We start from the raw sequence: 15,976 nt of genomic DNA on the forward strand, positions 1-15,976 counted from the left end.
ACATGAATAACCAAAGAGTCAGCAGGTGTCAGCAGCTGAGAGCTCTGGGACAGTGAAGACACTACCTCCACTTTGCATCTGGCACCTTCAGCTTTCCCCTAGCTTAGCTTGTGATGGGCAGCCACTGTGCAAATCATCGATGCTCTGCCTTCAGCCCCCTTTAGGACAGATGGATGCTAAGGAGAGTTTCTCAGATACTGGAACCAATGCATCTCTCCAGATCTCTTCAACACCTTGATGCCACAGCACCCAATATTTTCTCAAGCGTGTACCAGACTGACCTAAGACATTCTTTGAAGAAAAGCTATGGGAGCATTTTGATGTGATGTCTCATGCCAGGAGAGAGTTGCCTTTGGGACATGCTTTGCAGTTAGTCTACATATTCCCTCTCTTAATTTTCTTTCACTCATTTTACCAGCCCAGTCCTCTACCAGCCTCAGTTATTCATCTTACCATTCATATGTCTGGAGATGTGAATGACTCTCCTGCAAGTCATTGCTGCTCTGACCTGTGTGTGCTTTGCCCTGTTACCTTCCCCTGGTGACTCAACTCACAGTTCTTGATCAGGTATCTTGCCTAGAGCAGGAGAGCCCCTAGTTGGGGTAATTAATACTGTTTTTGTATGTGTGTGGCAGGGAACTCACACACACACAGCAGGAAGCTTGGCAGGGGATCGCATTCAAAACCCACGAGCTAATATAATAAAAACAGTAGCCGAAGCCTCCACATCAATATTTCACCAGCTTTCGAGCCCAGGCAAAGGAACTACGCTAGACACACAGACATATTTCTTCCTATATATTTAATAAGACTTAATATTTAATAAGAGGAACAGAAATGAATTGAATAGAAATGAAGAGCTCATGGCATTCCCACACTAACCCCCTTTTTTTTTTAGACTTGCAAATGCAAGCCTATTGTGTAGTTATGAGCAGCTGTAATTATTGCCTGGTTAGTGTTGGAGCCTCTTGACTGGAGAATTATGTGGCACATGGGAGACACAGGGAAGCAATGCTGTGAGGAAGAGTTTGGCATTCTTGTGACACAGCTTTGTTTCGGTCTCAGTGGGTATGAGCTGTACCTACCCTGTTTTTAAAAGGCATTGTTGGCTAGGTGAATGGTTTGTACAGCAAAGGCTCGGAGATCTTATAATCCAGTATTTTTTACACTTATGAACAAGACTTTGTCAATTTTAAGGCTAAAAAAGTTCTTCAGCAGCTACAGGTGTCACCCTGTCTTCACTTTTATGGGAATAGCTGTGAGAGGGGAAATGGATCCCATGCATGCACATCACTAGTGAATGCACCCATCATTAGTGTAAAGAGATGATAGCCAATGACACAAGGTGCATGGTACTAGAAAGGAAGGAAAGGCTATTTTAAAAAAGGACACTTACTCCTGCAACCCTGCACGGCATAGGAGGGAACCTCTAGGCCAAACAGAGCAGAAAGACCTATATCTGCCTCATATAATGAAGCCCTGGCGTGTGTTCTGAATAAGCTGAGGTTTTCAAGGTGGGCTACCTCAAAGTGGCCATTGGGGTACTTCAGCAGATAGTACTGTGGAAAATTGGTACATTTAGCAAGACGCTTCTCCTTTAGGCCATACCTACACAGAAGGGCAGGTACGATCAAACAGACCTGCAGAATCTTCCTCCTGGTCTGCCATCCCTGCCGAACCTTTGCCTTCACTGCATTTCTGTAGAAACACACTGATTCCCTCTGAGTGCTAACTCTGCTGAGAGCTGTAGCACACAGCCAGTGTTGTGCTGAATCAGCATCACTGTTAACAAAAGAACTCCTTTCTTCCTTCTCTCTGTGCATTCCCCACAAATTCTGTTTGCTGCCGCTCTGATGGCTTGCGAGGGCGAGGGATAGGGACAGTGTGATACAAAGGGGGAACAAAGTGGTTTGTCTCCACTTACACAGGGCAGGAAGAGTGAAACTCTCAGGAGCACCAATAAATCTTCTCTTGCCTCAAGCTGTGCCACACTGTCCTTTGGGGGTTGGCTAAGCAGAGCTGTTTTGATAAATGATGCCCAGATTGCAGTGGTAGTTTGTTTTCTCCTTTTTTTTTTTTTTTCAGCCTTGTTTTTCCTTAGGTTGTGATGTATAGGCTCCCTCAGCCCGAGCCACGTCCGGGATGTCACACCACAGTAGAAGTAGCTTACAACTTTCAATCATTTTCTGTAATGCCTCAGCAGAGATGTAGTTTTAAATCTTTTCCTTTGGCTGGAAGCTTTCCTCAAAGGGGTTGGTGAATGTATTCCCACCGCAGACAGTAGTGAAATCAAGACAGTACTTTTCATTCCCTTTTGTCTCTGGTGATCAGTAGCACTAAATTTAAATACTTAGTTTCATAATACATAGGAGAATTAGGATATAGTCACAGTTTCACAGGTGAGGGAAGTGAGGTTCATTACATAGACTGTAACTGATTTAAACAGCAGTAGATGTTGTGGTCTCTAAATTAGAGTCCCATCAACTAGTCCATAGCCAAGAGGTTTTGAATGGCAGGTTTTTTGACCTGCTAATTATGAGTCTTAATCATGGGATCCAATGTCATCAGCACAGTGTATCTGCTTCTGTGCTAAGTTAAATAAAATGCAAATCAGAACCCCCTATGCCTTTCATATATTCCACTCCATTTTCATCATCTTTAAATCAGAAAAAATTATTAAAAACAGTGTTCTGTATACGAATCTTGCATTCTGTGTCTTCACTCTGTGTAATGTCTCCTGATACTTGTTGTTCAGGAATGCATTGCTAGACAGAGTTTGCCTCTGCATCTGTAAATAGTCCTACGCAGAGTTAATGGTATTATCCCAGTTCTTTCCCTCATTACATGGCGGGCATCCCAGAAACATTTCTGGTATTCTTACACACATACTCAATTTTAATCAGAAATGTATCAGTTCAGAGAACCAGTAAATATCTTTAGGAGTGAGTCAGGATAAACTGTAGCCTGATAAGTGTGACAAGGATGAATAGGTTAATTTGCATTGCTTTATAACTTCCATAAGGGTAGCTCCCTGGTATTTGACCTATAGGTGAAAGAATATTTTGAAGATGTAGTGTGTAACCTGATGCCTGCGAGGATGTCTTTGGCAAACCTGACAGAATTAGAATTCAGTCTTCCCACCTCATGTATTTTATGCAAACCTAAGTGGAATTAATCTCTTATGTATATTAAAAGCAGATATCATTTTTTTTCTCTTTTTCTAAATTCCAACAGATAATTTAAAAAATGAGGGGCTCTGCTCCACTGTTGTAGCTTCCTAAAACTGCTCATTTGTTTCTCTTTATGTAGAGCATTCCTGATGCTCTAAAACCAACCACATGACCTGAACAAAGGTGACTGAGTGAAGAGGCCTCTTAGGTCAGTTCATGAGGTGGCAAGGAAAGGTCATTTTACAGAACATGGGGGCTTCCTTATGGCCTGAGTCCCCAGCAGAGAAGAGCAGGAAATAGACTCTTGTACTCTTTCGCCTCTTCAGACTGTGAGATGTGGCAGCGCATCCAAAATTTGGCTCATCTCCTTGGTGTGAAAATACAGTCTTTCCAAATCACTAGGCCCACACTGGAATAGGCAACGTGGGAGATATAGCCTGATCCTAAATACACATAATCTACAGAGTTAGGAATTCTCAGGAAGATTGAATGCTTTGGGAGTTTCTTTTATAAAATGTTCAGCTAAACAGTAGCATGGCCTTCTCCCAGCCCAGATCTTCTAGTTCTTATCCGCTGTACCAGGGCTGGGCCAAGCACCCCTAGCCATTGCTTATTCTCCAGAGGCCCTTGGTGTTTCTCACTCTGCTTCTCATTCATATTCTGGTGGCATGCTTTGGCTCGGTGCCCCACTGAACTCAAACAGCAGCATATAACATTGCTGTTAATGAACAAGAGCCTTGCGCAGTGGCAGGATCAAAGCTAGGAAAGACAGACATTGTAGGAAAAAGCTTTAAATATTTCCCTTCTGCACTAACTGCTGTCCCTTATTTCTGCCCTTAAAAGAAGGGCAAGTGCCAGACATTGGGGATTTACTACCATTTTGCTTTCTAATGCACAACGTGCTGTACTGTTTCAGATTCCCTTTCTCTGTCTGTTTCTCCTTCTGTCACGTCTCTGAGCTTTCATTGTACCCCGAATTGCTGGCTTTTGAACATAACAATGTAAATAGCTTTTGATCCTTGGTCTTTGATACTGTTACTTTCAGTACTTAGGACTTTATTTAGGGCAAACAGAACAATCTTTAGCAAACAGCCATGAAAGAAATATACCCCCTACTGCATCTGACCATAGATGAAAGCTTTAACATTGTGATGTGGTTAGGGTCCTGATGCAAGTGATCAGACTGTATGACTTCAGTTTTGGCTTCACTGTCGTGCCACTTAATATTCTCATGGAGCAACTCTGTGGGGTTGAGCTGGCTTCCAAGGATCACATTGCAAAAACTGAGATGAAGCAAGGGGGTCTTCGTGTGATTGGGAGCTGTTGATTCACGGAGGTGGGGGGCGCTAACATAACTAAGCTTCCAAATAAAACAGAATCAGGGTGCACAGGTCAGAGTATGAGGTCTGAACACGTGTCCTTATTCCCCAAGGTTTTCCATGCTGAGCCTGGAGTTTGATTACATGTGCCAGTATGATTATGTGGAGGTCCGTGATGGGGACAATTTGGACAGCCGAATAATTAAGAAATTCTGTGGAAATGAGAGGCCACCTCCCATCCGAAGCACTGGGTCTTCTCTCCATGTCCTTTTCCAGTCTGATGGATCCAAGAACTTTGATGGATTTCATGCTGTCTTTGAAGAAATTACAGGTAAAATAGTCCCAAAAGTGGAACATTCCGCTCATTCTCATTAATTCAATTTCGCTAATCTCTCTCCCTGTTTTGCTTCATTAAAAACTTTCATGCTGTGTTGCCAACAGCAACTTAAACAAAGTCAGTGCAGGGAAGGTTCAAAAGCCATCAGATAACATGTGAATGTGAGGTTCTTCTAACAAAGACTAAATTCCCTCTACCTGTGTGAAGAGCAAGCACATTGGCGAGCACAGAAAGGCTGATGTGTTGTGAGACTTTTCTGTGTGAATATCAGAACTAAGATCACAGAAGGAAATAGAGGAAGGGGCCTGTATATCTTTGCAATTGTGGAATTGCTCAATGCTGTGTGCAGGAGTAGAGCCTTGACTCAGTTAGCAGAAACCTGATGCAAAGCCTCATAATTAGTTAAGTGACAATGCCCTGACATGCCTCTTGTATTGTCTCATGTGTCATACCATTAGAGTTTAAAAAAAAAGTAAAAAAAAAAAAGTGTGTACAAAGGACAGATTCTTTTCTGAAGAAGAAAATAGAGGCATTTCCCATTCTGTGATGAACTCAGTGTTATGAATGACAGAAGTAGGGCTCCAGAATTCCAGTGTTTTTGTTAGTACTCAGTGCTTGAGTCCCCCACATTGCTTTCTATTTTATTTTTTTTTTCTTTCTGGCTGCAAAATAACATAGAAAGTGTAGCTGACTCCTGGTTTTGCAGTATGTATGCTCTTCCTGGACCTTCATTGTTTAGCTATGTAGGGAATTTTGGCCAAATCTGTCTACAGTACTCCTGGCACAGAAGGCTAATCAGAGCATGCTGCTTTGCCACAGATAATCCCTGCAGGGTCTATGACTCAGTATAATTTACCTTCCACATACCCCAATGACCCACATTTCATGAGGTTGTCCAGGGTACATCTCACTCAGGAAGTTTAGTTGGCTTGTATAACTCCTATATAAATATACAAACCTACGGCGGGGCAGCTGTTGCCAATGATCAGGGTTGTGACTAGCAATCTGAAATGTGCGTACCGCTGCATGCGGTGTCTGTGCCATTTCTTAGCCTGCCCTGCTCTTCAGCTTTTACCTTTGGTACCCGTTAGTAACGCAGTGGTAGCAGTTAGCTATTGGTAGCTTGCCTGGGCTTGCAGCAGGAGAGGTGATATCGAACAAATGAATGTGGTGTGGGCTATGTTGCATAAGGGCTGCCTACACTCAGGAAACTAACATTTTCCATATGGCGCAAGCTGAATTGATTCTGTTTTCTCTGCCCAGCAGGGAACACTTGGTATTCGAATACTGTTGAACACTTTATTTCCGCCCCATTTTTAGTGGTAATTATTCTGAGGCTGGGTGGTTGCAAGTGTGGTAATCCACACAGAGCATGTTGCAAAGGGCTTCTTAGAGTTTGTGAGGAGGTCTCATTGTAGGCTTTATTATGAGGCTGTTCTGGCCTAATGTGTAGCTGGAGTGAAAGGCTTTTAAAACACTCCCAGTGCCTCTTTATGTGAAGCATTAACCTGGCCAGCAGGACGGTTTAGGGGAAGAATACGGCGTGCATGGGGCAGTGTAGAATTGAAAGCAAGGGCAGCACAAGATCGAAAGCTCTGGCAACACATTGCAAACTGAAGCATTGCCCCTGAAATTTCCCTCTGTGCACAGCCTTGTGAAAAGCCAAGGTCTCGGGAAAAGGCTGCTTGAGGCTTGCTAGAGCAATTCCCTGTGGCGCAGGTGAGAGCTGCAGCAGCACTTGTGCTTATAGGGTGTGGAGATGATCAGATGTTGCCAGCACTGTAGTGGTGTAATGGAGAGGACTGGAAAAGTGGCTTGTGCCACTGTTTTCCCTTCCACTGAGCTTTGTGCTGGCTTATCAGTCACAGCCTGCTGAAGCAGCGCCACTGACTGCATAGAGGTCACTGGTTTGACAGCCAGAAAGATTTAGATTAATATAAAATAAGCTGTGAAGCCTATATTCCCTTTTGGAAAAGTTGCTGCAGGTGTAGTTATTAAAGGAAGAAACCATACAACCTGCTTCTCCGCTGCCTGGTCTGGAAACAGGTGTTAGGTCCCTGAGCTCTGTCACCCATCCCATGCCAAGTGTCAAATGAAAACCAGTAATTGGCATGACTGACATGAAGCCACTCAGCAGACTTCAGATGAGAAGGATGGAGAGCCAGATGGGGAGGCATCAGGATCTCCTAGGGATTATACTTATGTTGGATCTGCTTAGATGAAAGCCTGTTGTTGAATTTCAGTACTGCTTTACTTTCTGTACCCCCAAGCTAGTGATCTTTGGCACAATGTATGGGCTTTACCATTTTGTAGCACTGTCCCATGTTGTTTCACTGAAGCCAGGCAATCAAGACTCCTTTAAAAAGAAAAATATCTAGTGCTCTTGAGAATCAGACATTTTCCAGGATAGTACCTGGCACTTATCCTCATTTACTTGTTTCTACAGTCATGAGACAAAGCTGGGGTGAGGACAAAGCTAAAAGTTCACTGGCTTCAAACCAGTGACTGCGAAATATCAGCCTATACAAGCTCTTCTACTTCTCTTTCCCTTTCTTGGTGATTCTTTAGGCTAGTTGGATACAGTACAATTGCAACATATATATTCCTTTTAAGAAACAAATTATTGTCCTTAGTTTGACCTTAGTCCTCAAAGACACCTGGGAGATAATCATTGCCCAGCTACATACAAATTACTGTTACATCACCACATGAAACCTCTGGAGAAATTTATATGTGGCACCTTTATATTTCTTGTCTGGATATAAGTAATTCCAAGTTCATGCTTCAAGTGAAGTCTTTGCAAGGAAAACTGCTTATTCTGGTATCTGTCATTCTGAACTGCAGCAAAGAGAATGCTTTAAATGTGATGGTATGGGACCTCGACATGGACTCAGCTTTTGGAATGGATGAAGATGTGAACTTTGCTGCAGTCTGGTTTTGTTAAGAGGGACTTGAAGCGGGGCATAAGATCCATAACTCTTCAGGTGCTGGACTTACTCAAATCTGAAACAGAATCTAAATCTTGTAATTTGGGGTCTACTTTGTCTGCTGAAACCAACATTCAGTTTTGAAAATAATCTAGACTGAAATTATGTCTTTGTTTTTCTGAGAGTAAATTAACATTCTACTCTATCGTCTTCCCTTAGAGGCCAAAAAATGTGTATGTGTTATTGCACAGCAGATTTTGATGATATTAAATGGTGCAATTACACTTTCTCCATTATGCTGTTTGATGTGCATCACTGTTAGATTTGTGATATGCAAGAGCTTCCCCAGCAGGCTCAGGATCATCATGACCGCTCAGCTTCCTGAACCAAACACCAAATACATGCTCCTCAGGGGCAAAACAACTTGCAAAGTCTCAGATGACATATGTCCAATACAAAACCAAAACAAAACAAAACTATAGATCCTGTAACTCATCCTTCAGCTCTGAGGTGAATGGCAGGAGAAATGTAGCTTGATATTAAACTTCTTTAAGGCTATAAAAGGCTAAGCTCTAAACACTGTTGGAGCTTGCTGTAAATTATTTTTCTTCCATAAACCTTTCTCACCACTGGACAGCAGTTAGAGGAAAATGGTAAGAATAAATAATGAATGCTTGGAAAAAACTTACCATCCCTAGAAGTAAGTATAAAAGAGCAGAAGGCTTTTTGACAAGTGTTAGGCCATTTACCGTCTTCCCACCTTTTTACCAGAATATATAATTTACCCCAAGACCAACCATCATGAGGAAAAATATGTAAGAACTCCAACCTATCAGAGACTGTGAATGTTCTTGTTTCTCTTTTATAGCTTGTTCTTCATCTCCATGTCTTCATGATGGAACTTGCATTCTAGACAAAAGCGGTACCTACAAATGCGCCTGTCTGGCTGGCTATACGGGGAGTCGCTGTGAAAACTGTGAGTACAGGCACTGTGTGTATGACCAGCCTCCAGGGTTGTTACTGATGCAGGTGCTTGAATGTTAGGAGTGTCACTGATACGTAGGTTAGGTTAATCACAGTACCAGAGAACGTACTGAGCTACTTCTGGCATTTATAGACACATTGCGTGCAGTTTATGATTCCCACTGAAAACCTCTGAAGCTTTATATCTGTGTGGAAGAGGGTAAGACAGAATTGGAGCTGAGAAACAGCATACGAGAGAGAAATCTTGTAATGGACTGGCCTTTTCAGGAGAGAGGTATATTTGTCTGCTATTTCCCATTGTGTGTGTAGCTGTTCTCTTCTAACAGCGCATACCTCAGCTGAGCCCTGCGTATGATGCTTTAGCCAGAGCCAGTCCTAGGAAGTTTGTCTTCCCTCACAGTGGTCTGAAAGTTAGAGCACTGGCACCATGAATGACTGAGATCCTTGGGGTCAGAATGAACAGAAAATGGCTGATTCCATCCACGTCTGTCTTGGTAGTCCTCCCTGTACATATAGATATACACCTGCTTTTGTTCTGTCAAGTGAATTGTAAATTAACTGGATTCAAGTCTGATCAAATCAATTGTCTGTTCTAGCAATTTCATTTTTTCCGTGCTTGAGCAAACGTCTTCATCTGACGGGGCTTGAAAGAGCAAGAAGGAGTAAAAATTGTGCAATATATACTACGATGAAGGCTATATCATCTCTACTGACTGAAAGAAGCAGTGTGCAATATTTAAAGTCACTGAGCTAGAGCTCCAGCTGACCCCAGAGGATTTCAGTGATACTAGTGAAATCCAGAAGGGACAATATTTGGCCCAAGACAGAAAGCATGGCTTACTATGGCATTGCTGTGGCACTGATCCGGCCGTAAGGCACACAATGCCTTGCCTGCTTTCAGAGTTTTCAATTCTATTTCAGAATAGCCAGTGTACACTAAACCTCACCACTTCAAAATCTTTCTCCCACTTGTGCCATCCTCAGAAATGGATTTCTGTCCTGGAATTGCTTTTACTTCAGGGGAGTTAAATCATAGTGACATGGTATCTCCTTACATTATTAAATGGATCATTTCAAAACAAAAGACCTTTGGATTTCTATGGATCCAGAACTAGCTCATAAGACTTGACTTTTTCTCCCAGCAGACCAAAGCAGAGGTAGTTTTGCATATTCTGTAAACCCCAAAAGTTTTGGTTCAGAAAAGGGTGCTACATTCTGACAGATTGCACAGATTCCTCATGTTTTTGATAAGGAAAGAGCTGCTGAAAATTGAGGGTTCAGGGCTAATGTGTCTAGCTCTTTTGCTAAAATACCCTTTTCTGCCAGTAGCAGGTCATTTAGGGACTGCAAACTCGAAGCTCTTCTCAACTGCTCAGTGAGATTATGTTGCTGTCTGTAGGAGAGAAATTAAAAAAAAAAAAAAAAAGGTTCCTGTTTGGTTCAGAACCAATCTAAATTTCAAATTAATTAAATTTCCAGAAAACCTCAACCCTACTTTTGGCAGGCTTTACAGTACAGTCAAGGCAAGAAATGAAGTTCGCATTCTTCTACTAGTTTTCTTTTGTAATTCCAGTGTAGAAACTTCATCCATGCAACACAAGCAGCAAACAGCAGAGGAGGTAAAGGATAAACAATAGGACGAGACTTCTATTTTAGTGTAAACAATGAGCTGTATATAGTAACAAAGCAAAGGGAGGAGATACTTAAAAATATATACAGTAAGGTCTAACTTGACAGGAATCCTTTTGTTTGATTTGTGAAAGAACAGGGCAGGTGGATAAAATGCTGTTACTTTATGATGTTTGTGGTCGTATGCTGACCTTTTGCTTAGGCTAAGAAGTATTTCTTTCAACATCTATTTTACTCTCATCCATAACAGATAAAGGTTGACTTTTTTTTCCTTATATGTGAACAGCAAATCTCACAGTGCAAGGAAATCATGGCAAATCTCTGTTCAGTCTGGCTTCAAAGAAGTGTTTTTAAAGATATTTCCTGCAGTTTTGCCAAAGCATATCCTAAGTATTTTCCAGTGTATAGGGGAAAAAGAGGCAGAAAATAAAAGTTTGATTTGTTTTCTAAGAGCAAATGGAAGAACTGAAAAAAATATCTGTGGCTATAATTCTTTAAATATTAGTCATGTAGTTTCCTGAACAGCATTGCAGTTTAAATATTAAAGGGAGATCACATCATGCTCAGAATCATTGTCTGTGTTAGGTCTTGCAGCAGCAGGGCTGTCTTTCCTGTGACTTATGAGGTGGAGCCAAGGTTATAACTTTATTTCTGCAGAAAATGGTCATAAAATGGTCACTGTTGGAATATCGAATATGCCTTTGGACATGGTGATCATGATTCTTTCAGTCTGGTTTTCTTGGAGCATGTCAGGTGCAATCCTGTTAAAGACAATGGATTTATGTTGATGAAAAATAAGTATAAGAGAGAAGAAAATTAGAGCCCCTTACTGTTAAATGGATGTAGAAGATTTGAGGTGGTGCAACAGAAGGTAGCCACAGAGATATGAGAGATTTAGTCAGAGAAATCCAAGGGGCTTGCTTTCGAGGAAAGGAGGCTGTGGGATTATCTCACTGAGGAATAAATAAAACGAATTCAGCAATAGACATTCCATGACAGAAAGCTTTTAGAAGTCCCTCATCATCCCAGCTCAGCTATGTCTTTTTGTCTGTTGCCAAGTCTGGTTTTAAAGGTGTGGGATGCACTGTGGAAATTATGGAAATCACTTTAATGAGATAAACCTCAAGGAACCTATTTTTTCCTCTGTTAAAGTAAATTCTATCTCTTTAACAGGATGATCAACATTGGTCAAGCTACTTTCCTGGGGTAATATCCAGCCCTAATTGCTGTCAGTTGCAATTTGCAATATTAATAAAACGATTAAAGGCACAGATTGCAGATTACTAGTACTCTCTTCTCTCTTCCTCTATGGCAGCCAGGCAATTGCCTTTTTGTTTACAATCTGAGGGGCTAATACAATCATCTAAAGGCATGAAAGTTGAAATGCAGGCACATTCCTTTCTTACAGCTGTTAGTATTTCAATCAGCCATACTTAGGACTGATTCACTGGTCAAGAAATTCTTAATTTAAATTGTCAATGTCTGATTTAAAAGTCAAATGTCTGATTTGACTCTGGAGATTATTATTATTATTTTTTTTTCTATAAGAAATTGTAAAATAGATGCTAACCAATAGAGTGAGATCTTCTTTCTTCTCTCCTAAAACACAGTAAAGAAAAGGCCTAACGACCAGCAACAAATACCTTCTTACACATAAGCATGCTTTGTTATGATGATACAGTAAGTAGAGAATCTTAATTCCTATTTTAAATACTTGGACTTCTTCCTGATCTTAAGCTGATTTTGCAGTATACCAGCACACCCCTCCCAGTGACCTCTGAGCCATGCTGATATCATTGAGATCAAACTCAGGCTTTTCTGTATGACCTCTGTCTATTTTAATGCAAATAATCCCGCAATCAGAGGTGTAAGAAATGACAAAAAAGGATCATCTTGTTCTCTTAGCCTGAAATATCCTGAAATGGAGCAGCAGCTTGCTCAAAAGATATGTAAGGGAAAAAATAACAGCTGATTAGTGGCCTGATCCTGGTGCTCTACATGCTAAAAAGCATCCACACAAATATCACACTGTCAATGACACTGTACTGTGTGATGACTACTTGTTCATCTCAAATTTAGCAAAGTCTTTTCTAAAGTCTCAGTGTTGAGTTTGCCTTCTGAAGATGCAGCTGTAGCAAGATGGTACCCTGGTACCCCATGGCAAATGCTCTCACCCTCTGATTGTTCTCCTCCTAGGACAGGGCGTTCTGACTCAAGAGTCCTCCCAGGGCCTGCTGGCCCCAAAGCAAGAGACCTTGACCTCATCCTGCCCTGAAATTTCCTGTCACCTTTATTTTAAACAAAGCCAGGCAAACTAGAGTTCCTACGCAAATAAGGGATCTCGTGCTGAATGGGGAATTCAGGGCTCAGATCCGATTTCCATTTTCATTCTGTTTCTCGCTCCTTGTTGCCAAGAAGAAAAGCTTTGTTCTGCATCCTAATGAAGGGTCTAATCCAACTGACTAAGCTGTATAAACTAACTCCACGCTGTAGCCTTTGATGTTGCTAGGGCTGGCCTTACCATGTTCCAGTCAGCCTCTGAATATAGCTTTCAGACCCTTCCCCACTGCTGAAATAATCCCCTTCCACCCTTCTCTCCCTCGTGCAACTATGACTTGGGCCGGTTCTTAGGGATGGCCTCACCCTTCACTGACGGACTGATATTTAAAATAGGAAGAAAGCATTAACACTCCCCCATCCTCTGCCTTCTTCTGCTGTGGGGAAAAATGAGCCCAGCTGTCAGTGTTTGGCATAGACTAGACAGAGTGTTAAACTCAGCAGAGTCTAGGATGGGGCACAGGGGAAAGGTTCTGGATGTTAAACCTATTTTTCTCACCTAACTATGGACATGTAATGTAGAGACTTCTAAGGATATGCTATTTTTTTTTTTCCCTTCTGTCGGAAAGATTCACAATAACAGGTCAAGGAGCACCATAATCACTGGTGCATACTCTGCCATTTGCAGCCTGCATGTGTTAAGCCATTCATATACTGCATAATTATAGCGGACAACTTCAGGTGTAAGAAAATGCCCCTGAGCCCTTTCTTGCCACTCTGGCCAGTCCTATAATGAGGAGTAAAGGCTAGTGGCCTTTTATTCACCATTACTGTACAAGGGCTCAATTGTCTCGAGACCTATACACCAGCAAAAACCTTTAACCGGAATGTGGAAATCCTCGGGTTTTGCAGGCCTAGTAGGGGTAACAGGCTAAAGCTTAAACCACCACCACCCTTTAGCCTGTCATGGCAAAGCTGTGATGTGAACACAGTCAAGATGCTCTCATAGATAGCTTGTTCTCAGAACCTTCCTGGGACTCCCTCTGAGAGGCAACGTAGCATCACTACTTGTGCCTTGAGCACTGTTACTCACTGAAACTGCCCTTTATGGGCAAGACTGTTCAGCAAAACAGTTTGTTCAGACAGGGTGAGATACTTCTGCAGAGAAGACATGGCCAGTGCAGTCATACAGGAAGCTTTAGTGGCCCACATTTCTTTGCATAGCTGGGTAAGACAACAGTACTGCAGTCCTCAGGTTTTAAAAGTCACCTTTTGGTGGGATTTTTTTATTCTTCCCACCTGGTCAGAAAACTGTGATACTGGGTAGACATTTGGTAGGATGTTATCGTTGCTCCCCTGTAATACAGTATGGTGATATCCAGGACAATTGTAGAATCACAGAATTTCCCAAGTTGGAAGGGACCCACAAGGATCATCAAGTCCAACTCCTGGCTCCACACAGGACCACCCCAAAATCAAACTGTATGTCTGAGAGCGTTGTCCAAATGTTTCTTGAACTCCAGCAGGCTTGGTGCTGTTACAGCTTCCCTGGGGAGCCTGTTCCAGTGCCCGACCACCCTCTGGGTGCAGAACCTTTCCCTAACACCCACCCTGACCCTCCCCTGTCCCAGCTCCATGCTGTTCCCTCGGGTCCTGTCGCTGTCCCCAGAGAGCAGAGCTCAGCGCCTGCCCCTCCGCTCCCCTCGTGAGGGAGCTGCAGGCCGCCATGAGGCCTCCCCTCGGCCTGCTCTGCTCTGGGCTGAACAAACCTCAAAGACCTCAGCTGCTCCTCACACGTTTTGCCCTCCAGACCCTTCACCATCTTCGTAGCCCTCCTTTGGACACTCTCTAGTAGTTTTATGTCTTCCTTATACTGTGGTGCCCAAAACATCACACAGTGCTCAAGGTGAGGCCGCAGCAGCACAGAGCAGATCTGGATGATCTGTCCCATGACCAGCAAGCCACGCTGTGCCTGATGCAGCCCAGGATTTGGTTAGCCCACCTGGCTGCTGGGGCGCACTGTTGACTGATATTCAACTCGCCGTCGACCAAAACCCCCAGATCCATTTTTGCAGGGCTGATCTCCAGCCTCTCATCCCTGAGTCTGTACGTATAGCCAGGGTTGCCCTGTCCCAGGTGCAGAACCTGGTACTTGCTCTTGTTAAACTTCATGTGTTTGGTGATTGCCCAGCTCTCTAATTTCAAGATGCCTCTGCAATCACGTGTTTAAGATGTGTGATCTGCATTGTTTAGTGCTTAGTGCATGTATTCAAAGGGCTTAGCTTGAGATGGAGATACAGACTTCTGCTCCCTCTTTACAGTTCAGTATATTTCCTGGACGTTTCTCCCTTGGGTAGAAGGATGCCAGAACTGTTCACATAGCAACTGCCAAAGCACAAAACATGACACCTGATGTTTTAAGGCAACCTAACATCAGTTTTGGGTTATCTTAATTCACTGAGCTGTAAACTAAAGGTCTTCAGCTTCTGTTACGCAAACAGCCAAGATGCCCCCATAAGGAGAGCAGGAACACCTAATAGGAAATTACTACAAATGTCTGAAGCAATCAACAACTGCTTCTTGTGAATCAGACTGCAGAACACTTGTCCTTAACACTGCTCTTTCCTTCAGCTCTGTCAATACAACTATTGGATTGGGCAAGTCACAGTTTGTGCAAGGAAGTTGCTAATACTGTTTAGCAGTGCTTGGTTTCATAATATTTTTATAGAGTTTTGAAACCCCAGTGAGTAAGTGTAGCTGATAACAAGGCTTAAAGAGACAGGATAACTCCTTTAGTGATGACTTGTCTTGGTCCCTTTATTATTTTCTCAATGTTTATTAAGTAAACATTTTTTTAAACTTTTCAAAAAAGGCAACATGTCTGGTAAAAAAACATTCTGCCCAGAGCATAGCTCCAGGCATTGCTATTATCTAAATCAAAAGTTGTTTTCTCTGTGATGAAATCTATACAAGGATAGGCCTGCTGTAGGAAAAGAGGTGCATTTCTAAACCATGTTAAATCAATTCATAGGAAATCTCCACTCCCCACACCCCAAAACAATCTTGAGCATTTTCCTCAGTCTGCTAACATGCCTTAGAGTAAAAACATGCACGGGATTCTCCTTGGTATGACTTGCCATATGGAAAGACGAATCAGTATTACGGGGGGACAGTTCAGCCCAAGCTACGTTTCAGGTATTCTTGCCATTCTGGACAGCACAAAGCTACTTTTCCCTGTCATTTTATCACTGAATCGCTTAGGAGACAAAGTCATCCTCTCAGGTCTGCTCCAATCTATGGTGTAAATCAGCTCTTCAGCATGGCTGGCCAAAT

The 15,976-nt window shown here is 42.5% G+C and overlaps 1 protein-coding gene across 3 annotated transcripts in view; it reads left to right on the forward strand.

Annotated features, from left to right (window-relative positions):
• Window positions 1-15,976, forward strand: part of PAMR1 (peptidase domain containing associated with muscle regeneration 1) — a 54,511-nt gene that overhangs the window by 17,584 nt on the left and 20,951 nt on the right. For all 3 annotated transcript variants that reach the window (XM_013194428.3, XM_013194441.3, XM_013194436.3), the window contains exons 5-6: window positions 4,603-4,820; window positions 8,622-8,729. In XM_013194428.3, coding sequence (XP_013049882.3) covers window positions 4,603-4,820; window positions 8,622-8,729 — 326 coding nt within the window. The remainder of the gene's footprint in view (window positions 1-4,602; window positions 4,821-8,621; window positions 8,730-15,976) is intronic.

Source organism: Anser cygnoides, chromosome 5, assembly GCF_040182565.1.
Source record: "Anser cygnoides isolate HZ-2024a breed goose chromosome 5, Taihu_goose_T2T_genome, whole genome shotgun sequence".
Taxonomy (NCBI): Eukaryota; Metazoa; Chordata; class Aves; order Anseriformes; family Anatidae; genus Anser; species Anser cygnoides.